The sequence below is a fragment of the Crotalus tigris genome, unplaced genomic scaffold (genome assembly GCF_016545835.1).
Source record: "Crotalus tigris isolate CLP2741 ecotype Arizona unplaced genomic scaffold, ASM1654583v1 scf7180000018097.2503214, whole genome shotgun sequence".
Classification (NCBI taxonomy): domain Eukaryota; kingdom Metazoa; phylum Chordata; class Lepidosauria; order Squamata; family Viperidae; genus Crotalus; species Crotalus tigris.
Window position 1 is genome coordinate 1,551,740 of NW_024096820.1, and position 23,590 is coordinate 1,575,329.

The 23,590-nt window shown below is 34.9% G+C and overlaps 1 protein-coding gene across 3 annotated transcripts in view; it reads left to right on the forward strand.

Moving 5' to 3' along the window:
• The first annotated feature begins 505 nt into the window (after window positions 1-505).
• UBR2 (ubiquitin protein ligase E3 component n-recognin 2) overlaps window positions 506-23,590 on the forward strand; it is a 67,602-nt gene continuing 44,517 nt past the window's right edge. For 2 of the 3 annotated variants that reach the window (XR_005557229.1, XM_039347708.1), the window contains exons 1-11: window positions 506-731; window positions 5,285-5,544; window positions 10,366-10,444; window positions 12,695-12,808; window positions 15,282-15,412; window positions 16,399-16,537; window positions 17,682-17,744; window positions 18,172-18,292; window positions 19,066-19,173; window positions 21,154-21,242; window positions 22,344-22,442. Coding sequence is in view for 2 of the 3 variants with exons in the window: in XM_039347708.1 (XP_039203642.1) it covers window positions 654-731; window positions 5,285-5,544; window positions 10,366-10,444; window positions 12,695-12,808; window positions 15,282-15,412; window positions 16,399-16,537; window positions 17,682-17,744; window positions 18,172-18,292; window positions 19,066-19,173; window positions 21,154-21,242; window positions 22,344-22,442 (1,281 nt within the window). In the remaining variant the exon portion in view is untranslated. Of the gene's footprint in view, window positions 732-5,284; window positions 5,545-10,365; window positions 10,445-12,694; window positions 12,809-15,281; window positions 15,413-16,398; window positions 16,538-17,681; window positions 17,745-18,171; window positions 18,293-19,065; window positions 19,174-21,153; window positions 21,243-22,174; window positions 22,274-22,343; window positions 22,443-23,590 lie in introns of all 3 variants that reach the window. The other variant, XM_039347709.1, reaches the window with a different exon arrangement.

Sequence of the window (23,590 nt, forward strand, 5' to 3'; positions counted from 1 at the left end):
AATTGTCCAAGTGTATTAGAAGCGCCGTATGTTTTTGAGTAATATTTTAGGCAGGCGCAGACTAAAATACAAAACGTAGCAGAACTCAGGTTTCATACTTTACACATGTGCAAAGGCACTTCCATTTATTATTCTCGAATAAACTGTTCTGTTTGAGAAACGAGGAAGGAAGCCGCTCCGAAGCGGGTGGAACAGTACTATTTGCACAAGGCAACTTGATATCTGGGCTACGTTATACAGGACCCTTTGGCGGTTGAAAGTGGGAATACGTCACCTCACTGAATGACAGAGCAGTTTTCATCTTGCATTGCTGAATCTGGGCTGCGAAAATCCGGATAAGCATTCAGATGTCAGCCCAAAGACACAAAAGCCTTGGTTGTCCGAAGTTTCGCAGCCCTTATCCGTAGCCGTACCTTCCTTTCGTCAGAGCAACTACACCTCCCAAAGTGCCCCGCGCGATCCTAAAATGGATTCCCTTCCGGCAGGGAAGCGACACTAGGGTGATTCCCCAAGCTGGAGGGCGTTTGAGTAGGAACGGAATTGAGGTGGAGAGCTAAACGGAAACGGGTTCTCCTGATAGAGGGGCTGGTAAGGGCCGGTTCCGGGTGTCACTTACTTGGCGACGGAGGTGGAAGGGGGGGAAGGAGAAGAAGATGGCGTCCGACATGGAGACAGAAGTGCAGGCCCTTGACAGAAGCCTCCTGCAATGTTCCTCCGAGGAGATTGCCCTGGTAAGGCCCTCTCCAGAAACAGCGGGCGGAACCTGCCTCTGCCGCGGGGCTCCAAGCAAAGCGTAGCAGGCAGGAGAAACGAAAAAACGGACGGAGACGGTAGACAGGTGGCGTCAGAACCCGGTTGAAGCAAAGGATGGTAGAGGAGCGAGGGTGGGAGGGCGCCGAAAGGAGTTGGGCTTTCAGGCCTGTCGTTAGAACAAATAGGCGGATGGAGGGAGGAGATGGCGGGGGTCTGTCCTGGATAGATGAGATCCAGGGGGGCTTCTGAGTGTGAATAGCTCGCAACGAGTGGGAGAGATTCAGTAGATAGGTGGCAGAAAAGAGGGCTGCGAAGCGGTGGCTTCCCTTTAGGAAGAGAATGAGGAGGCAAATTGGTTACAAAAGAGGCGCTTTGGAGGATGGAAGGAGACGGTTTCGAGTCCTTAGCTTTGATCGGCTAGGGAGGCAAAAAAAATATCATTTGGTAAACGTAGGCAGTGCTCAGTATATCGCAAGTATATTCTAGTCTTTGTTGTATCACTGGGTTCAAGAGTTGGCTGAGAACTGAGCCATCTCAATGAATTGGTAAACATAGGTTGTTGCCTGCAAGGATTGAAGTAGAGAATTGAAAGAAGTGTTTTTGCTTGTTTTATTTTGGAATTGCAGCAGACTACAGTTGCTGGTCATGATTTCCCCCCCCCCAAAATCCCCACCCTTTAATATTAGAACAAACTTATGACAGTAAATATGGATATAAAGAGAAAAAGTCTTTTAAGAGAAAAAGTCTTTTAACGTAATTGTTTTGTGGTCTTAGGATATAGTGCTCTATGAAATGGGAAGTGTGAACCAAACAGATTCTGCAATGCTTGCTATATTGGTCTAGTATGGAAAATAATAAGCTTTATAATTTAAAGGTTAAAATTCAGTTACAATATTTTTTTATAAATGACACTCTACTTTATCACTTACAATTTTCAAAGAAAAATTATTTTAGTTTACTTAAAGATACTAAGCATTTAATGGTCTGATACTTTTGATTTGAAACCATTTGAGGAAATGTTAGAAATTGACTGTTCACCAGATATATTTCAATGGGTCCATATTGTAGACATTGTAGCCCCAATTAATATAGAAAATGTCAGTTTGGAGAATGCTGATGTAATACCAATCCTTAGCACAGTCTAGTGGTAGATTGAATAACTCCTTTTGTTCTGAATAATCAGAACACAGTCTTCTTTTATAATAGTGCCAGTGCTAGTCATTTGGCCTACTTTGTTTATACAACCAGCTCTAAAGGGCAGATTGGATAGTTAAATGCCAATTACAAATTTACTGTTTGCCTGGTATTGAAGGATGATTGCTCCCAGATCAATAAACTACTGCACTCATTACTGCTATGATGTATGGACAAATAAATAAAATTCTGCCCTTCCCTAATTTGCTAATAAGTATATAGATTGAGAATAGTCCTATTGTGATGGGGTATTATTTTTGATATCAGCCTTTTAAACTAGTCAAGATTTATATGTTTAAAATAAAGAGTCGGTAAATTCTGTCTAAATTCTGGTAAATTCATTTATTGAGGCATCAGTTTCCAGTTTGTTCAGAGTTAAATAAATTCAGCTATTTGTAAAGGCAAGGTTTTAAATATTAAAAATGTGTTAGTGATTATTATGTATATATACATGTATAGATAGAGAGGGGGGAGGGAATTTCTATATGGTCATAGATGAATCCTGTTTGCAGTGCATCTGTCAGAATATTTGTGGGAACTCTTACTCATTTTTTATAGTGATCAACCAAAATTGTTTATTGTTCCTCTCAAGCATACTAATATTTAATATATGTTGAATATGTATTTGTGAAATTTTATGATCATTAAAACATGAAAGTATGAACTAAAATGTGAAAAATATTTTGTATCCTTTACACACACACACACACACACACACACACGGTGTTGAGTGGAAAATTAAAATGTTGGTATTAAATATTATAATACCCAATTATAATTGGGTTTGTACATTTTCTTCAATATATGCCATGACTCAATGACTCTGATTTTCTATATAAACTATGCACAATATGGGATTATAAAACAGACTTGAGTATCTATTGAATTAAGTTCACAATTATGTAATATAAAATCTGCTATTGTATACTTCATTGCAGTAGCCTAATTTAGATGGGAAAATTGTTTTGTTACTGTTGTTAAAAGGGTAAGAGTCATTACTCCTAGTGTATAGAAGTCCAGGCTAGATTTTAAGAGATCTGATCCAATAGTTAGATTTGTCTGTATTTTCTTCATCTTTTTTTGAATCAGCTACTTTGATATAGTAGTACTTAGATGAAAACTTGTAATATTTTGTAGCATTTGATATGTTTTTGACAAGCTCAACTGTGTAATGTATTATGTGTGTTTCATGGCATTTATCATTGTTTTGTATTTATCCATTTCTTTGCTAAGTCACACTGTGAGAAGATCTGATGATTTTGGTAAATATTTCTCATTTGTTTAACATTTATATAACCATCCAATTCAGCACAGTGACTTCCGGCAGCATACAACATTAAATCTTTAAGTAAACTTCCATTGCAAGATTTCTTGAGTAAAATACATGACAATTAACAATAATTAATGTTATAGATTAAGCTCTAATGTATTTAGTAGTACTTATTCTGAATAATTATATACAGCATTTCAATATTACATTATCATAAAGCTGACACATATTCTAAAAATGTGTTTTCTGATATATTAATTTTTAAAAAGCATTAGGTATAGGATTACAATGGGATACTCAGTTTTCCTCAAATGTATTCTGCAGTTGCTCTTACAGACATTTGAATGGTATTATAGCTTTTCCTAGTTTTAAAAGAGTGTTAGGTATTTGGTATGCATTAGCTAAAAGAAAATGAGGACTTGGCATGTTTTTAAGAATATTTCTCTCGTGCTACATATGTAATAAATTTTTCCCCTGTGGTCAGGAGCTGCACGTGCATGTGGGTGTATGCGCGCACCGCACACGCTCACACACACAGAAGGGCAGCCAAAAACTGCAAAAAGTATAATAGCCATATGGTAATATTTATGGATTTGGGAAGGCTAGAATATTGTCATTTTTAAATTTTATTTTGGAATTATAGAAATTATTTTAATAATTATATTAATCTTCTAGGAGATATACACACCAATTTCCTTATTCCTGAATTTCCTGTTAAAACCTAGTGAGAAATCATCTTGCTGTTTTTAGTAAAATTTGGCAACATGATTTTGGGGATAAAAAGGAACTTAGAGTAGTTGTAGCCTTATCTTGGTCCTAAGAAAAACCCAATTTATTTATGACTGAACAAGAATCTTTTTAATTATTATATTTAAAAAACTCTAAGAAAATCTGAATTTGGCAAAACATTGTAGAGGAGAGCTGTGTATATAGTATATATTAGTCAAAATAAACTACCAGACATCAGTATATTGGAAAAATCATGTTCTGTAATTAGATAGGATGAAATTGTAATAAATGTACATAGAAATATCAGCAGGTTTTTTAATTAATGTAGGTCATTTTAATTCATCCTTGCTTATCTCAATTATACAAAAGTTGCAATGTTATAGTATTGAAAGATCAAGGAGTGACAGCAGTACTATTTTTAGGCTTTATTGTGATATTCCATAACTTGGTGCTTTATCCTGTTATTCTTTGGGTTTTTGAATTTCACTGCAACAATTCACAAGCAGAAACATAGGCATGGTACAGTATTTTTTTCTCTTACCCTATTAACTTTTTCATTCTTGTTTCTTACAAGTTCAAGCTAAATCCATGTAATGCCTTTGTAGAAGGATAATGAACTTCCACAATTTTAATAGGTTTAAGAATTTTAATTTTAATGGGCATCTAGCAGCTATCAATTTGTATGGTTTGTAGCAGAGCAATTATTTTTTGTTACTATTTTAGTTGCAATAAAAAAATAGAAAACGGTCCAGATGTAAGTTTTGAGAATCTTTTGGTTTTGCACATATATAATGTTGGAAAATATCTGATGAAAATATCTGCAAATTACATATATGATATTCATCATTATGACCAGCTTGTGACCAGCTCCAAAGACATATGAGTGGTGGCTAAAAGATAGGAAGCATTTACAGAAATGTTGGAGTACCTGGTAATTGTCTTGATCTATTAAGGCGATTCTTACACTTTTCTGCTTACAGGTTCATGATAAATTTAACAAGTTTTTTTAAATCCTTAGGAAGATTAAAAAAAACTCCACAAGTCTGAATTCCTTTTGGGGCTACTTTTAAACAATATGTATACAATGTATACAATTTATATAAACACACAATTTATTAGACATTCTTCAAATACAAGAATGTATGGTACATAGGTGATATCAACTTATGGGTGTACTGAGCATTTCAGTATGTTCAAAATGTTCCTGTGAATTTTTGGGTGTTAAAGCCAGCTTTAATATTGAGTTTAACATTTTTCAATCCGTCAATAGCTTTTATTCTTAAAACTGGGTAACTGTATCTTATTTTAATTTTGTACTTTTTTCACTTTTTTTTGAAGAACTGGCTGCAAGCATCTGATCTTCCTAAAGAAATATATAAGCACCTAGCCTGTTATGTGCCCCAAATTTACTGCAGAGGTCCCAATCCAGCCTCTGAAAGAGAAGATATGCTTGCACAACATGTTCTTCTGGGCCCAATGGAATGGTATCTTTGTGGTGAAGATCCTACTTACGGCTTTCAAAAACTTGAGCAAGCAAACAAACCTTCACATCTTTGTGGCCGAGTTTTTAAAGTTGGAGAACCTACCTATTCTTGCAGGTAACTACTATTCATTTTAAACTGTCCTTTAAAATTAGCATATTTACTTTGGTACGTTACTAAAATCGGTTAAATGATGGTCATGTGTAATATTATTGAAACAATCCTCATGGTATCTTGATAATCAGGGAAGAAATTATTGATATGCTAATAAAATTGTATTTCGGAACCTAATAACTATTAGTGGTGATCAGTATGAAAATGGTAATAAAAGTTAGATCAAATCATAATTTTTCATGTTGTGCTTCATGGAACATGGGACTATCTAGATCCTTTTTTATGAACCTTCTGACCCATGAGATTGTATGACTGTCAGTGTACAAGGAGTTCACATTTTCTGTTGTTTTAAACTGATTTTAACATGAAATTAATCACAGGTTTAAAAGTCATCACCTTACAGGAACAAAATATTTTTATCAGTTAGATAAATAATGGCAAGGGTCATTCCCAAAATATTCTATAGTAACAGACAACTGTGGTTTAAAGTATGTAATTTGTCCAAAATGTTAAACAGATACTGCATTTTGGAAGCAGTGGCAGCATCAGATAGTAAAATATATGGTTATTTTAAAATTAAGGTTGGCAGTATATACCAGTGATGGCGAACCTTTTAGAGACTGAGTGCCCAAACTGCAACACAAAACCCATTTATGCATCGTCAAGTGCCGGGTGGGTGTGGCCCATTGGCTGGATGTGGTCCATTGGCTGGGTGTGGCCCATTGGCTGGGCATGGCTGTGGTGATAACGGCAGACTGGGTGGGACTAAAAAGTTCAATCAATTCCAACTTTTTTTTTCCGCGAGAAGTTGAAATTGACTGATTGAACCTTTTTTTTTTTTTGGCACACGGTGGCAGAGGCCTAAAGCAAAAAGGTTTTATAAAACCCGGCTGAAGACCTAGGACTGGGGCGACGGCGCACGTGCCCACAGAGAGGGCTCTGAGTGCCGCCTATGGCACCCATGCCATAGGTTCGCCACCACTGGTATATACTTTTTCAGATATAAAATGTTCAATATGATACCTGTGACCCAATGCTTTCTGTATATATTTTTCAACATAAAGTGCAGGTTTTAAAACATATTCTCATATAAACAATAATGTTTATACTTGCTAGGATTTCAGTACAGGTATATAGTAATTTTCAAACTGGATCCAGAGTAGAGCTGAATTCTGAAATTCCTTGTTTTACTTAATAAAGATAAATATACCCTGTGGTGTGCCTTTAATTGAGAAAATAAATCCTTCTTTCTTAACAGGCAATTGTAATTAGTATGGTAGAAAGGAATTTCTGCTAAAGGAAATGTAATAATATATGCATTTTCTTAGAATAAGAAATAAATACAAGATCTTTTGATATATACGCCTTTCTCAGAATTACATTAATCTTAATTATAATAATCTTGCATCAAAAAGACAAAAAAAGTCATTTTAAAAGTTTATACTTCTGGATTTATAGTAGCTTGATGCTCTCATGCATTTTTATATATAATATACAATTTATTTTCTGCTGATTGTTAATTTAGATAAATATGAAAATCCAGATGTTAGAAAAGAAAAAGAGACTGAGTGGGAAGACTGTTATAACTTTTTAAAAGACTACAGTTTTTAAAATGTTTGATTCATAGCTCTAAGGAGAAATAAGTAGAAACAGCAATACTTAACAAAGAATGAAAGCTAAAAAATTTCACTACCATGGAGTTGGAAGCCATTACTGTAGTAAAACCTGAAAAAGTTTTCAGTTCTCCAAAGAGATTACAAAAAAGTAGATTTAGAAAGTGACATATATTCCTACTTGGATAGAAAATGAAAGAATCTCTGGATGCCAACACATGATCTTAGAATAGAAATGGCCAGTAATTTGGTAAAATACAATAAATTTTCTCTTTGAGATGGATCTTTTGTGAATGTTTAGGAACTAGATTTATATCCATCCATTTCTTAGGGTTAAAGCTCAATCTACTTTTAAATGTAGCAATAATGCTTTTTCTTTCTTCCTGGTAAGTTTTGGATGACATCTTTCTTTCAAATATTTTCTTAATTATCTTAATTCTTAAATTTTATTTTATTTCTGAGAGACATTGATTTAGATTAGAAGATGAAACACTCTGATTTTTCAAGCAGTTATGAAGAAGTGAAGTCTATTTGCATAAGCCATGATAAATATAGAATTCCATTCAGTAGTTTTATATTGGATTGAATTGTTATTTTAGAAAGATACGTAAGTGTTAACTATCTCCACTTGTTGCATTGTAGCAGTTGAATCTTATTTGATCTTTTCTGGGAATTTTCACAATGGTATTTAATTACGCTGATAGGAAAAGGTTACAATGTGGTTTCCTTAGAAAGCTTGTAAATTTACACTTACATTTAATTATTTAGTCAATATGTCAGTTCTATACAAACATACAATTAATATTTTTATCATGTGCAAAACCCCGACCCCATTATATTACATGCTGATCATATTATTCAGCATAATATTTGACTGAATCATTTAACTTTGAATATAGAATGTATCAGTCTATTCATTGCATCAATTAAATGCATACATATATCTGCTACCCAAAACTATGAGTCCAGAATAATCTTATCTTTCCATTTAATAATCGTAGACTGCATCCATAATTTTTCACATAGTAATAAATTTCAAATTTGGGGTATATAATTTAAAAGCACATTCACATGGTTATTGTACCGTTCAATATAGGTATTCTTCGACTTATGACCAATTGAGATTAGAAAATTCATTATTAATTTGTGCAGTCATTAAATAGGACCACGACTTGTGACTTTCCCTGCCAGCTTCCCCATTGACTTTGCTTATGGGAAATCATCCGAGAAGGTTGCAAATGGCAGTCAAGTGACTGCAGGATCCTGCAGCCGTGATAAGTGCAAGCTGGTTACCAAGTGCTTGGATCACAAATCACTTGACTGCAAGGATGCTGCAACAGTTGTAAGTGTGAGGACCAGTTGCAAGTCATTTTTTTCATGACTTTGAAAGTTGCTAAAAGAATGATCATAAGCTGGGGACTTACCTGTATTAACAATTTTGTGAATATCAAATCAAAGTGGGATATTGATTAACAAGCTCATATCATATAGATCAGACATGTCAAACACAAGGCCCGGGGGCCGGATGCGGCCCGCGAAGTGGTTTCATGTAGCCCGCGAAGCCATCCTGGAAACAGTGAGGGAACAGCCCCAGTTGCCTTGGCCCTGGCCCAGGCTGGCCGGAATCCAATGTACAATTTTGCATTGGCCATCTATGCTGAGATGCATTCAGTCTTAGCTCCAAAAGGCTGTCTGGAAACAGCGAGGAACCAGCCCCTGCTGCATCGGCCCCACCCCCTGGGTGCATGCTGGGGAGGTGTCATCCTTTGTGAGGAATGAAGAAATGCACCATCGCCTGGAAGTGGCCAGCAAATGGCCCTCGCCTACTTCACATATCCGGCTTGATGGGCTTTGCCCTGGTCCCACCCCTTTCTGCCAAAGACCCTCAGATCTGTCCTTCTCCTGCCCAGGCCCCCACGGGCACTCTTGACGCGAATGATGCAGAGCTGGCCATGCCCACCCAGTAGGCAACACACTCTCCATCCACGCCCACCCACTCGGCCGCACCCACTCGGCCCCCTGAGGGCAACCACAATGCTGATGCAGCCCTCAATGAAATTGAGTTTGACACTCCTGATATAGATAAATGTACCTTCATTTGTATTGCAGTTTTAGCATAATTGGGGTCGTAGTCAATTCTTTGAAAATATTTTTAAAGGAATCTAATAGATACAAAAAAGATTGTTGTTTTTTAATTAGCATCATTTGGTAGGAAATAGTCTTGAAATTAAGTCTTCCATTAACTCAATATCTTAGGAAATAATACTTTATTCTAAAACTCATAACTATTAATGGCCACCTTGATATGGTTATAACTTTTAATGGTTTTAAGAAATTGTATAGATTTGGAAAAGTCAAAGTCATTCATATAATGATATTTCAGGAGTTTTAGATAATCCAGGCCAAATTGTAATTCAAAAAATGTTTGTAATTGAGTATATGTCATTTCAGTTTCACAGAGTTTAAACTCTTCCTGTAATAAACAACTTATTTAAAGTATTACAGGTAGCCCTTGACTTATAACCATTTGTTTAGTGACAATTTGAAGTTACAACGGCACTGAAAAAACTGACTTATGACCATTTTTCACACTTACAACTATTGCCGCATCATGCAGTCAAAATGTGGACACTTGACAACTGGCATATATTTATGACAATTGCAGTGTCCCAGGGCCATGTGATCACATTTTATGACCCTCTGACAAGCAAAGTCAGTGAGGAAGCCAGATTCATTAAACCGTGTTACTAATGTAACAATGCAATAATTCACTTAATAATTGTGGCAAGAAAGGTTGTAAAATGGGGCAAAATTGACAACAATTATCTTGCTTAGCAGTGGAAATGTTGGTCGTAATCTGTAATAATGTTTTGTGCCTTTTAAAAAAATTATTTGTTTTTAGCTAAAATATTGTCTATTTCTGACGTTACCAGCTTTTTCTCTTAATTTCATGACATAAATAGTTAAAAGTACTGCTACTTATTCTTAGAAATAAGATGCCTTGGATGCCTGAAGGACAAAAATCATTTGTGCATATATACATATATCTAATCGCCTCTCCTTATTTTCTCTCCTTTATTCCCATTTGTTACCCTTAGCTAATGAACAGGATTTCCATGAATATAGAACAGCCTGAATTACTTCCACTGTATTTATTTTCTTGAGCATTTAAAATATTTTTTGCATTTCCTTTTCTTTTTTCCTCCATCAGAGATTGTGCAGTTGATTCAACTTGTGTATTATGCATGGAATGCTTTCTGGGAAGTGTTCACAGGGAGCATCGATATAGGGTTAGTAAGCTTGCTTATTACTTTAGTGATTTTTTTTTTTTACTTTGAGTTTATGCTTTATAGGGCTGTGCAAATCATTGCCAGGCATTACCAGTAAAACCAAAAAAAAAAATACTGCTCCTAAATACACTTGTGACTTCCAAAAGGCTCACTGAGGCTATTTTGAAAACTAGAAGTGTGTAGTATTTGGATCTGAAGAGTGCAAGGATCACGCATGGCTACTTTCACTGTACCATAAGTTGCTCTTTAAATAAGCTGTTGCTACTTGCAAGGCACGAGAAAGGTGGCATTCCTTTAAAGAGTAACTGACAGATATAATGAGGGTGCCCCTGCCAGATCTGAAAAATCCTTTTGCACTTCAGATTCAAATTCTGCACATCTGTCAAAGACCTTCTGAGATCATCTGTATATAATGCTCATATACAGAAGACATTTCTACAAGCATTTCTGTTTTGCTTTGCTGTCAATTGTGGCAAAAAAAATGTCTTCTGGATCTGTGTAGAGATGATCTGAGAAGGCTCCTTAAGTAACTGAGCAGAATTTTTAGGAAGACACTGCTGCCTCTGCATTTGAAGGAGCGGCATTTAACTTGTGGTGCTGTGTGATTAAAACAATACTCCACCAAATATTTTGTCTTGCTATTGTCTCATAATTCATAATTTCAGCAAATAAAATATAACAACAACAATACATTTCCTCCTCCTTTTCCCTTCCTTGGGTATCAGCCTTTCTTCTTGGGTTGTCTCCATCCCTATTCTAGCCTCATTTTTTTGTTGCATTTGTAGAAGTAGAGAGGTATTTTTGTATGTATGTGTAATTTTATGTCTCTATATGAGAGCATTGGTATATACTGGTATATGCAGATCGGAATTAATTTCATAAATTAGATACCTTATTTTAGAGAAAATTTTAATAACTAGAAATTCAGTTAATATACATGCGTTTCTTTCTTTGTGTCTCAGACTTTGTTTGGAATTCGACTCCTGGCATGTGTAGAGCATGTACATAGACCTTAAAATATGTTAACACATACATACACACATGGATGTGCACACCTGTACATATACACATATAACCACATAGACATAGACACTTTCATTGGGTGGGGTGGGGTTGTAGTATTGGTTCGAGGAGAAATTGAAAACCCATGGTTGATAAAATTGGGAACTTGGGCATTTACAGGAGTTGTATCAATGTTTAGCAGTTGATTATTAGTCCACTCTTCCTTTGGAGTAGGGTCATCTTAAATTATGGGTTGTCTTCTTCTGGGATAAATAATAAAATGTAAAGTTTCCTGGAACTTAAATTGTTGTCTTTATCACCACATTGACTTTGCATAGTGGAATGAGGTTCTTGCCATAGTTACTGAGATAATTGCTTTTTTGCCAATAGCCAGGAATTGGTAGCAATTGTAATCCAAAGACTAGTCAGCCATTTCCCATCAACTAGGAAAGTGATTTTGGAGTCAATGAAATTGTTGCATTGATGTGCAGCTGTTGTTGCAAAAAAGGCCAACTTCCCTGTTAGTATTCATCATCTATACAGCTTTTCAAGTTTCACCAACATGACATAAAATACAGGTAGTCCTTGACTTACAACCATTTGTTTAGTGACCATTCAAAGTTATAATGACACTAAAAAAGTGACTTATGACCAGTTTTCAGACTTACAACCTTTGCAGTGTCTCCATGGTCATGTGATCAAAATTCAAGCCATTGGCAATTGGCGTGTATTTATAATCGTTGCAGCATCCCTGGTCATGTGATTACCCATCATCTTCCCAGCTGGTTTCTGACAAGCAAAGTCAAAAGAAGAAGTGGGATTTGCCTAACAGTTACATGATTCATGTAACAATTGCAGTGATTTGTTTCACAACCCTGGCAAAAAAGGAAATAAAATCAGGCAGGACTCACTTAAAACTGCCTTGCTTAGCAATTGAAATTCTGGTCCCAATTGTGGTCGTAAGTCAAGTCAAGAACAACCTGTAATGTGAAAAAAAATGGCTAGGAAAGATCCACTTCCCCTGTTTCCCGTAGCGTCAGTGTTCAATTTCTGCTCCACGAATTTAAGCTTTAATTCTAAAATGTCACACATAGCTCTAACAGAGGTTATCTTACTTGCAGTTCTTCCCTAGGAAATGCTAGGGCTAAGGAACTGTAAGTAGTTATTAACTTTTGCATCAGTGTTTATTTGTGTTTTCATTTGACTAGTCTTTTTTTCCATTCTTGCCCATTTTAAATAATATTTTAGATGACAACTTCAGGTGGAGGTGGTTTCTGTGACTGTGGTGACACTGAAGCTTGGAAAGAAGGTTTTTACTGCCAGAAGCATGAACACAGTACTTCAGAAACTGAGGAGAATGAGGTAACAAGATGTGACATCTAAATTACAGTAGGTGACACTGAGATATTGTGTGGAATGAAGAAGATAGTAAAATTTTAGACTGGCTCAGGAATTCTGGGAGTTGAAGTCCATGAGTCATAAAAGAGCCAAGGTTGCCTATCCCAGGCCTAGGCTTATCCATCATAGAATTTCTTTACTTAAGCTTGTATGAATAAATAATTTTATTCAGCAGATTTCTGTTTTTATTTTTGGAGGGACTTTTTAATAATAGTTTTATTAAACATTTAAATTAAAAAAAATGTACAAACTGAAAAAGGAAAAAAAAGGAAAAAATGTACAAAAAAGAAAAAATAAGTAGAGTAAAAGAAAAGAAACAGCCCAAGATACATGCAAAGAAATGACTTCCCCCTTTATCACAAGTATAAACAATTTTAGTAATTTATCACTTCTCTTAAAATATAACAAATGATCTCTTTTTCCCATATCCTATTTCTTATCTATAAACAAATCAATAAAACCTTATTTCAGTTCTGATGTCAGTAAAAGTCCAGTAATGGTTACCAGAGATAACAACATATTTTAAGCTTGATCAAATAAAGCCATATTATATCCCTTCCTTTTAACAATCTTTATCCTTAATCCCTTCAAATAATTTCATAGAGCTTCATTACTTTACATTTTTTTTAGCTGATCTTACAAAATCCTTCAAAATTTTAATAAATTTCCTTTGTAAATCCAATATAGGAAAGTTATCTGGGCCACTCTTTTGATTTGACATTTGTATATTTCTTTTAATTATTAATATATCAAGCAGTTTAATTTATACATCCAGTGTTGAATCTTTTTCCATATCATTCTTGTAGGTTATCATTTTTAAATCCTCTTTCAAATTATGGCTCAGTCTCACCCTAACCCTAACCCATTATAATTTGTTCTTCTTCTATAGCAGTGGTTCTCAACCTGTGGGTCGGGACCCCATTTGGGGTCGAACGACCATTTCACGGGGGTCGCCAAACAAGGCTGTCCGCCATTTTTTCCCCCTTTTCTTTGGCCACGCCCCTGGCACCCGGTGATGTATAAGTGGTTGGGGGTCACCACAACATGGGGAACTGTATTATGGGGTTGCGGCATTAGAAAGGTTGAGAACCACTGTTCTATAGCATCTTTTAAAAACAGTCTATATTATGGCAGATACTCTAAAAGTTGAGATTTACTCTTAAAGTTGAGGCTATGGTTCAGTATCCAGTGCCAAAGTATTTTGGTCCATTCTGTGTTAATAGAGCAAAGTTAACCACACTTCTCATTTAATTGAAAAGTATAAATAACCAATCTTTAGTTCCTTCTGGTTTCCTCTAGTATCCAACTTTCCAAGTCCTGTCCTGATATGTTTTGTTTAAGAATTCAAAGCAACAACATTTTCCCACAGGAAGGATTCTTATAATTAATTTCAAAATTTTATATCCATCTCAACCTTTAGTCCATTTGTAACTTTTTGCTGTTTATTCTAAAAAACATTTTAAAGTCCTTAAATTTGTATTTAAAACTTCTTTCACTAAGGATTGAAGTAAACTCACCTAGTATTATAAAACCTCTTGATCCAAGGTTTACTAATGGCTGAAAAGCAACTAAACAGATTTCCAAAAGTGATTAACAAAAGAGGCTTGGTGAACATTATGCTCCTGTAGGCTGCATTACAGCTGTGAGCTTGACTGAAATTTCCCAATTCTCAGCGCCCAACGCAAGAATCAACAACAAAAACTTCCATTCCTCAGTCCACTCACAAGGGAAATCTCACAATGTTTCCATTTTCTGGAGATCTGCTAACCACCAGTCTCCACCACAATTCTGTCCCTCCTTCTTCAGGGATGTTTAAGTTTACTTTAAATCTTCAGCAGAAGTTCTTGTTTTTTGTATTTTTAATTTCAGCAGATTGCCCTTTTGTGGAAATGATCCATAATAATTCTGTCTTGGTAAGAATATCCAATTAATGGAAACTAGAGAAATACCGAGGAAAATATTTGCAAGATTCTTATAAAGCATGTCACCACTATGTTTTCATACTGTCTACCTATGAAAAAAATTACCTTAATTTCAAAAATTCCAGGTAGTTTAGCCCAAACATCTAGAAATACACACTGATTAATATGAATCATAAAAATAGTACCAGAGCTGTTTTATTTTGCCTAAGGTAATAGTAGTGTTTAATTTCTTTATCTTCTCTACTTTTTAATCTGATTATCTAAATCTTGTTATTAACATATATCTGAATCCTTTATCTTATTTGATTCTGAAATATAGAAAAGGAACAAAGAAAGCATAGTGAATGTTACATAAATATTAAGAAAACCGTGAAATGAAATATTCAAATTCATTGGGTGTATTCACAATCAATATATTAATAAATCTCCAAAGATAATTCCTGTAAAATATCATGGTAGAAAAAAACCAAAGAAAAGGTCTTAGTATAATAATATTTTCACTGTTTTTATTTTAGGATCCTCTTGTGCATTTGCCAGAAGATATGATAACGAAAGTGTATGGTATTTTTGCAGTTGTCTTTCAGTATGCTGTAGATATATTAACATGGGAGAAAGAAAATGAGTTGCCACCAGGTTTAGAAACAGCGTAAGTGGAAGACCAAATTCCAGCATTTGATTCCTAGTTTTACTAAAACATTATTATGATTGTTCTTTTAAATACTAAAAGAAAAATATATTATACAGGAATTGTTTGTAAAATGTGACTTGAATTGTATGACTTCATGTAGTCACTTCGGGTAGTAGTACTGCAAAGAACTTACCTCAGAATTAGAAATTCAGCTTCTTAGACAAAGACAAACCAAATCAAATTCCAATAAAGGTCTTTTCAGCTAGAGACCAGATGTGATAGCAGTCTTCATGACCAGACATCGTGTCAATGTCTTTACTTTATTATTGCTTCCTAATTACCAGGAGTTCCTAAACTGCCAGAATCCAGGATTTATCTGCTCTTGTTTTTTTAAAGAATTTACTCTTGAGTCATGCCAAATTTAGAATTATATTTTATACTATCAACATGTAGCAGAATCAGGCTGGCTTTATCTACCAGTCAGAATTCGACTTAGATAGTAATTTGATGGGAGACCACCCAAGTTTCCTTGGCTATAGGGTAGCCTAAGTAGTTTTTAAAAAAAGAGAGAAAAAAAACCTAGGAAGAAAACAATAGCACTTCTTTATTGTTGGCAGGAAAGTTTAGTCTCTGTACTCAAACCTACATTTTCACTTCTGTTAGAATTTTATTCTGCTCAGTTTGAATATTAAAGACAGCTTACAGTAAATGATATGCAGAAAGATATGAATAGCAAAGAGATTTCTCCAGATAAAAAGCCAATAAAATTTGTAATGGGATAAGTGTTTTAGTAGTATATAATAACAACAACTATATAATAACAACAGCAACAACATTAATAATAATAATAATAATACTTGTTTTCTTTAATTAATAAGCTGTACTTGTTCTTACTGCATACTTTCTATACAGTACAGAAATTGCAATGAATAATGGAAAAATTATGCCAAAAATACTTTAACTGATTGAAATTGCTGAATGTATTTGTGATACTGTCTTTACAGCAAGAAAAATGATACTTATTACTGCATGCTTTTTAATGATGAAGTCCACACATATGAGCAAGTTATTTATACACTTCAAAAAGCAGTGAATTGTACACAGAAGGAGGCCATTGGGTTTGCAACAACTGTGGATAGAGATGTAAGTAATTTATTTAAGCTTATTAACTTTTTATTTAGAAATTTATTAGTCTTTATATTATAAGTTCCTTGGTATTGATTAAAATAAATAATACAGAATCTCCTCCTGTTCTCTTCTGCAGTACAGTATACACTGTACAACCTGGAGCAGTTTGTACTGGATGCCTTTCCAGACTGAGAAATTTTTGCAGTATAGCAAGTGATTATAATTGTGATTCTAGGAAAGCACTTTTTCTTATTTCAGCATATCAAGACACTTGCTTAAATTAATACTTTATCGAGCACATCAAATTATTTAAAGTGAGTTATGCATATATAGCACATCTTTGATCTGGTATAAGTAGTTTATACATTTATTATTGCCCCCATTTTACCATCATACTATCACCCAACAATTCTATCCTTTTAACTTATCAATCCCTATCTATATTGCCATGTATTTGTGGTTCCTGGGGAATTCCATAGTTTTATTCATTCTCTTCTTCTATATTTGTAGTTTAAGCTATGGAATGTATGTAATTTTCAAATTACAACCATTTGTTTAGCAAGTGTTCAATATTATGATGGTGATGAAAACAATGACTTCCAACAGTCTTTGCACTTACATCGTTGCAGCATCCCCATAGTCTTGTGATTTGATTTGGGCACTTGGCAACTGGCATGGATTTATACAAAAGTTACAGTGACCTGGGATCACATGAACACAATTTGCAAGCTTCCCAGCCAACTTCTGACAGGCAAAGTCAATGGGGAAAGCCATATTTGTTTAATAACAACATGATTCACTTAAAGACCATTGTGATTCGTTTAACAACTGTGGCAAAAAAGTCATAAAATCAGACACAACTGAATTTTTCTTTTGTGTATGATACAAAAATTCTAAAAAATTCTAATAAATATAAATTGAAAGATGAGCATTTGTTTGACATATTTTAAATAGTTGGCACTGAAGCTTTTTCTCTCTACAGTAATGGATTACCTTTTTCTTTCTATTGCATAGAAGACTGTGAGAAATGATGTGTAACTATTAAGAGGTCTTGAATGATAGTTTACAGAAAGATTTTGAATTTAGGTCAACTAATCCCTATTATAAAGTTTAAATTATCTATGAATCACTTGCTAATTGCCATGTGATTGTTTAATAGGGGCGCAGATCAGTTCGCTATGGAGATTTTCAGTATTGTGACCAAGCCAAATCTGTGATAGTGGTAAGTTACATTGTTTAACTTTCCTTAATTAATAGTAAATTATTGGTTCAGCATTACCATCTCACAATTATAGCTTATCTGTACTTATAACAAAATGCATGCTTTAAAGTTGCAAAGAAATAAAATAATTATTCAATATTGGAAAGACAAAGACTACACAGGAATGAAATATGTTTGATTGCTCCTTAGTTGCAAAGGATATTGGGGAAAAATGGTATAAGAATTTAAATTGACATATGATGCTATTCTTTTATCAATTTGTAAGATAATTCAAAAGCACTTACTGAATTAAAATTGTTGGCATCTTGTATTAAAAATTATACCTTGCAAATAACATTTTCCTTAACCTTTTTAAAGTATAAGTGATTATAATTTGTTTTAATGAAACATTTGACTTTTATACCCTTCTTCTCTTACTCATTTTAAGAGAAGTACTACTCGCCAGACTCGGCCATTGAAGGTTCAAGTTATGCGTTCATCTATTGTTGCCCATCAAAGCTTTGGTCTGAAGCTTCTCACTTGGCTGAGTAACATTATCGGATATTCAGGTACTGGAGTTAAAATATCTTTTAAAAAAAAAGATCTGAGGGAAAATGTATATGAATGAAAAACTAGAAAATATTTCTATATACTGAAAGATAAGGGTAAATATAAACAAAATGTTCTAATTAATTAAAAGTTTTTTTACTCAAAAAACCCTTTAAATTGGAAGAAATATGTAATTGGATTTCTTAATATTATTTTTCTAAAAGAAGCTGCAAGAATATTTTGCACTGAAATCTTATTGTGGGAGTGTATTCTTTCTTGAATATTCAGTATTCAAAGTCATCTCATGGAAGGAAAATGTTAAAGGCACAATTGTGCCTCATTTATATCAAATTAAGACAGAAAAGGTTGACTTGATTTTGACTTCTCTTGTTTATATTATTTGTGGAGAAACTCCCTTTTTTGCTATTTGACACATAAGTGATGACAGTTCAACAGCAGTCGGAAGGCAGCTGATCTCTCCATTTCAGCTATGTAATTAAAAGCAAATTTAGCAGTATTTCACTTTGAAAATTCTGTTGCAAGGGTCCATTTTCTTCTTTTGAGATGGGAACTTGTGCTACGCTTTTTAAAACTCTTAGGAACTTTAAGAAATGCAATTACTATTATATATAGCTAGTTTTAATTTAAATAGTCAATGTAAATACTTAAAAATGCTAAGGTTCTGAATATTAGTGATTAAATGTCATAAGTATAACAGAACTAAATGTATGTGAAATTTGATTATGGAGGCAGACCAATGCCCCCTTTTGACTCTTCTCTCCTTTTTAATTAGATGGTCTTCGTAGAATATTGTGCCAAGCTGGTTTACAAGAAGGACCGGAAGGAGAAAATTCTTCCCTTGTTGATAAATTGATGCTTTCTGATTCTAAACTTTGGAAAGGTGAATTATTTGTTCTTTTTTAAAAAAAAAGAATTCTAATATCACCAAGTGTTGATACGTTTTATGTAGCCTGCTATGCATTGCTTGCTTCTTTGGCCATTTTCCTGCATGACCAAAGAATATGTATTTTTGCTACTTGCTAAGTATCAGGCTATTTTTAAGCATTCTCTCAAGAAGCGATTTCTATTAACAGTTTCAAAACCTGTTCTGAATAAAAATGCATAGGATTATATTGCGATCCCTTTATAATTAGTAGAACTAATTTTATAGGGTTGATTAATTTCTGACCAGGATTTGGGAGCACAGTTTGAAGTTCATTCTGATAAAACAGCATCTTTCTCCTCAGAATTTGTACATATTTATTGTAAATATTTATTATTTAAATATCTGTAAATATTGAAATGTTTATTAATTTGTAAATATGTATTGTAAATATTGTGGCAGCCCCTCAAATATCAGAATCTGAGAGGTTCCACAAAGAGGAGGGGGTCAACCTATTTTCTAAACCACCAGAAGGCAAGACAAGAAACAATGGATGGAAACTAATTAAGGAGAGAAGCAACCTAGAACTAAAAAGAAATTTTCTAATAGTGAGAACAGTTAACCAGTGGAACAGCTTTCCTTCAAAAGTTGTGGATGCTTCATCACTGGAGACTTTTAAGAAGACACTGGATAATCACTTGTCTGTAATGGTATAGGATAGGAATAGCAGTAGCATTTTGAGTTACATACCACTTCATAGTGCTTTACAGCACTTAAGCGGTTTACAGAGTTCACATATTGCTCCCAACAATCTGGGTCCTCATTTTACCGACCTCAGAAGGATGGAAGGCTGAGTCAACCTTGAGCCAGTCAGGATCGAACTGCTGGCAGTTGGCAAAGTTATCCTGCAATATTACATTTTAACACTGCACCACCACGGCTTTCCTGCTTGTGCAGGAGGTTGGACTAGAAGACCTCCAAGATTCCTTACAATTCTGTTATTCTGTTAAATACATGCTCATCATCTGGATAAGCAACATTATACAAAGCCCAGAAAAAAGTAAGAAATAATTCAGTAAACAAAATTAAGGCGGGAGATAAAAGGAAATCTAAAGTTCTTTTATACCCACACTATTCACCATACCTCTCCATATCTTTCTGTGCTTACCCAACATCCTTGCTTCCACCACATTCTGAAATTAATTCATATATACTTTACCTCGTGCTTCTTAAACTTCTTTCTTTCTGAGAAACCCTTTAATGTTGACAAGCACAACTCTTCCTTATAATCCAGTCACTCTTCTTTCATATAACTGTTTAGATTTTTCAATAATTTTTTTCTCCATATGATCAGACCACTTCGCTGAATTTTCTTCATAGTGATCATAATTTAATATCCATCCATCTATTCATAACCCTTTTCTTGTTTTAGCTACACAAGGTTCTTAGATAACTAATTCCCACTGCATTCATCTTTTATACTTCTGACACACAAAATTAATCATAGGATTAGAAGGAATCTTGCAGGTCTTCTCATCCAACCCTCTGCTCAGGGTAGAAATTTTCATAACTTCCTGTCAAATGTTTGACCATTATTTTCTTGAAAGTTTCCAATGATGGAACACCCATAATTTCAGGAAACAGGCTGTTCCATTGCTTAGTAGCATATTACAAAATGTGCAAACACATGCTGATATATGCAGCCATTTTCACCCATTTTGACAAATACTCATTTTCCGCAATAGTCAACATACTAGCTACTACCTTTTACCAACATTTTTCTATTTTAAGAATCTCCATTATTTCCCCTATTTTTTAGAAGGCATTTTGCCAGTATGCATTAATTCATTGTTTTATAGGGCCATCTGTTACATAATAGTTCCATGGTGTAAAAATGTTTAGTGTTATTTAGTATTTAGTATCATTTTTAATAGACTATTCTCATGAAAGTGATCATCTAATATATATATTCTTGATGATTCCTTACTCTACCCTCAGGAGCTAGAAGTGTGTATCATCAATTATTCATGAGCAGCCTACTTATGGATTTGAAATACAAGAAACTGTTTGCTCTCCGGTTTGCCAGAGTGAGTAATTTTCAGTTACAAATTCTTTATAATATTACTGATCTGGCTTGGTTACAACTTTAATTCTGGATGAAGTTGCACTCTCCCTATAGAAAATCATCTATGGTTTGGGAGTGGCACCTGCTATAGCAGCAGGCAAAAGCCAATTGTGGGCCTTTTAGAATCAGGAGACCATTGCAACAATGCCTTGTAAGCTTCCACAAGTTCCAAATGCAGCAACCAGTCCACTAACTAGAGGTAGCAAATTAACTAGTGTTACATCTCTGTTGTGATTACTGCAATGATTACAAATATGATTCTAGAGCAGATTCAAAGTACTCTACATAATTTGACCCCCAAATGTGTATAGAATAGTTTTCTCATCTAGTTTGAGATCACGTCCTGTGGTCTCTGAAGGATCACCATCCAGATAAAGTAAATGGTAGTTCTTCTCAGTGGCTATCTTTCTCTTTAGAATATCTTGCCTCCTAAGATATAAAATGCCCCTAACGTAGTTGAATAAATGAAGATTCAATTTTTATGAGGCATTTTTTGATACTCAAGGTAAAAAGGTGGCACTTCACTAGTTGGTTGAATTATTATGCAACTTCTCCTAATAAATATCATGTTATTTAATTGGCCTTGAATTGAATTGAAGTAATGTTCAATTTTCCATTAACTCTTATTCTGTTGTGTATATTGTAAAATATATTTCTATATACTGCACAACTCCAATTTACTTTAAATATTGGTTGAATCCAGAAATATTTCCTATAACAATGGATACATTTGGTATTTGTATTTAATTTCCTATTGTCCCCTTATCCATAGGTTAGTAATTTGAGATATAAACAGTTGCCAGTTTTAGGACATAGTTTTCCATCACAAATATGAAACTTAGAGAAAACATCCAATCAGTGCAGATTAGAGGTGAATTTCCCCTTGTTGTTTAGAATTATCGGCAGTTGCAGAGAGATTTTATGGAGGATGATCACGAGCGGCCAGTGTCGGTGACTGCTCTCTCTGTTCAGCTCTTCACTGTACCTACTCTGGTGAGTAGTGCTATCTTTTTTTAAAACTGATAGTTGGCACTTTTTGCCTTTTTTGCCTTCTTCTTAATAGAATTATGAGCGATTGCAGAATGATTATGTGAAAGATGACCACGACAGAGAGTATTCAATTGCTGACCTCTCGGTGCAGATTTTCACAGTACCTTCTCTTGTAAGTATTTCAATGTTGAATGAAACCCTCTGTTTGCTCTGAAGGCCACTTAAATCTAATACAGATATAATATATTATTATTATGTTTGGAATCCTAAATATTGATTGAGTCTTATAAAATTTCATGATTAAAGAAGACAGAGCCTGCCTGTAACATAATTATAGTCTGTTGATTGAAAAAAAGAGAGCCAGTATGTGGTAGTGGGTAAGGCAGCAAACTAGAAACCAAGAGGTTATGAATTCTAGTCCTGTCTTAGGCGCATAGCCAGCTGCACAGAAGATGGTATCATCTTTAAACTCCAAAATATGAGTCCAATACATGGGTCATCTAGATACATACAGCATACTAAACTTTTGGTTCTAAGACCAAAAAAATTGGGAACCATTGTACTATAAAAATCCAAGAACAGCCTTGAATTGAAGGAAGTGCATATCCTGTCTTAGATTATAGCTTGACTTTTGGGGGTGTGCCTAATATAAGCTCTACCCCCAAAATAAGTCCTAGTTTTGGGGCAAGGCACACACCTAAAAATCAAGCTGGGGGGTGTGTGGAGCTGCCCCACATGCTCCACAACCACTTATATTGCAACCAGGCCTCCTCGCCAGCCCACTTCTTCTGCAGTGTCCCCAGGCCTGCATTTTGCAGTCAGAGGCCTTTCTGGAAGACCACTGCAGCTGAGAAACGAGCTGTGGATTCAATCCATAGCTCAGTTCTGCAAGGTCCTGCAGCTGAGAAACAAGTTATGGATTGAATCCATAGCTTGGTTCTCGGTTCCAGTGGCCTTCCAGAAAGGCCTTTGACTGCGAAATGCAGGCCAGAGCTCCATTCTCAACTGCAGAATGAAGCTGCTTTTTCGGCCGCAGAAGAAGTGGGCCAGGGCTACCAAAGTGAGTGGAAAAGACATCCCCTCCCCCCAAAATAAGACCTGGTTCCTCTTTTGGAGGGGAAAAAAAAAAGACCGGGTCTTATTTTGGGGGAAACTAAGTAGTCGTTTGAAGTTACAGAGAAGTAAATTCTGCTTGCCTGCTTTACTGATATAATATAAACACTATTCAGCAGTGAAACCATCTCCCTAGACCAGGGGTTGGCAACCTTGGCTCTTTTATGACTTGTGGACTTCAATGCTGGCTCAGGAATTCTGGGAGTT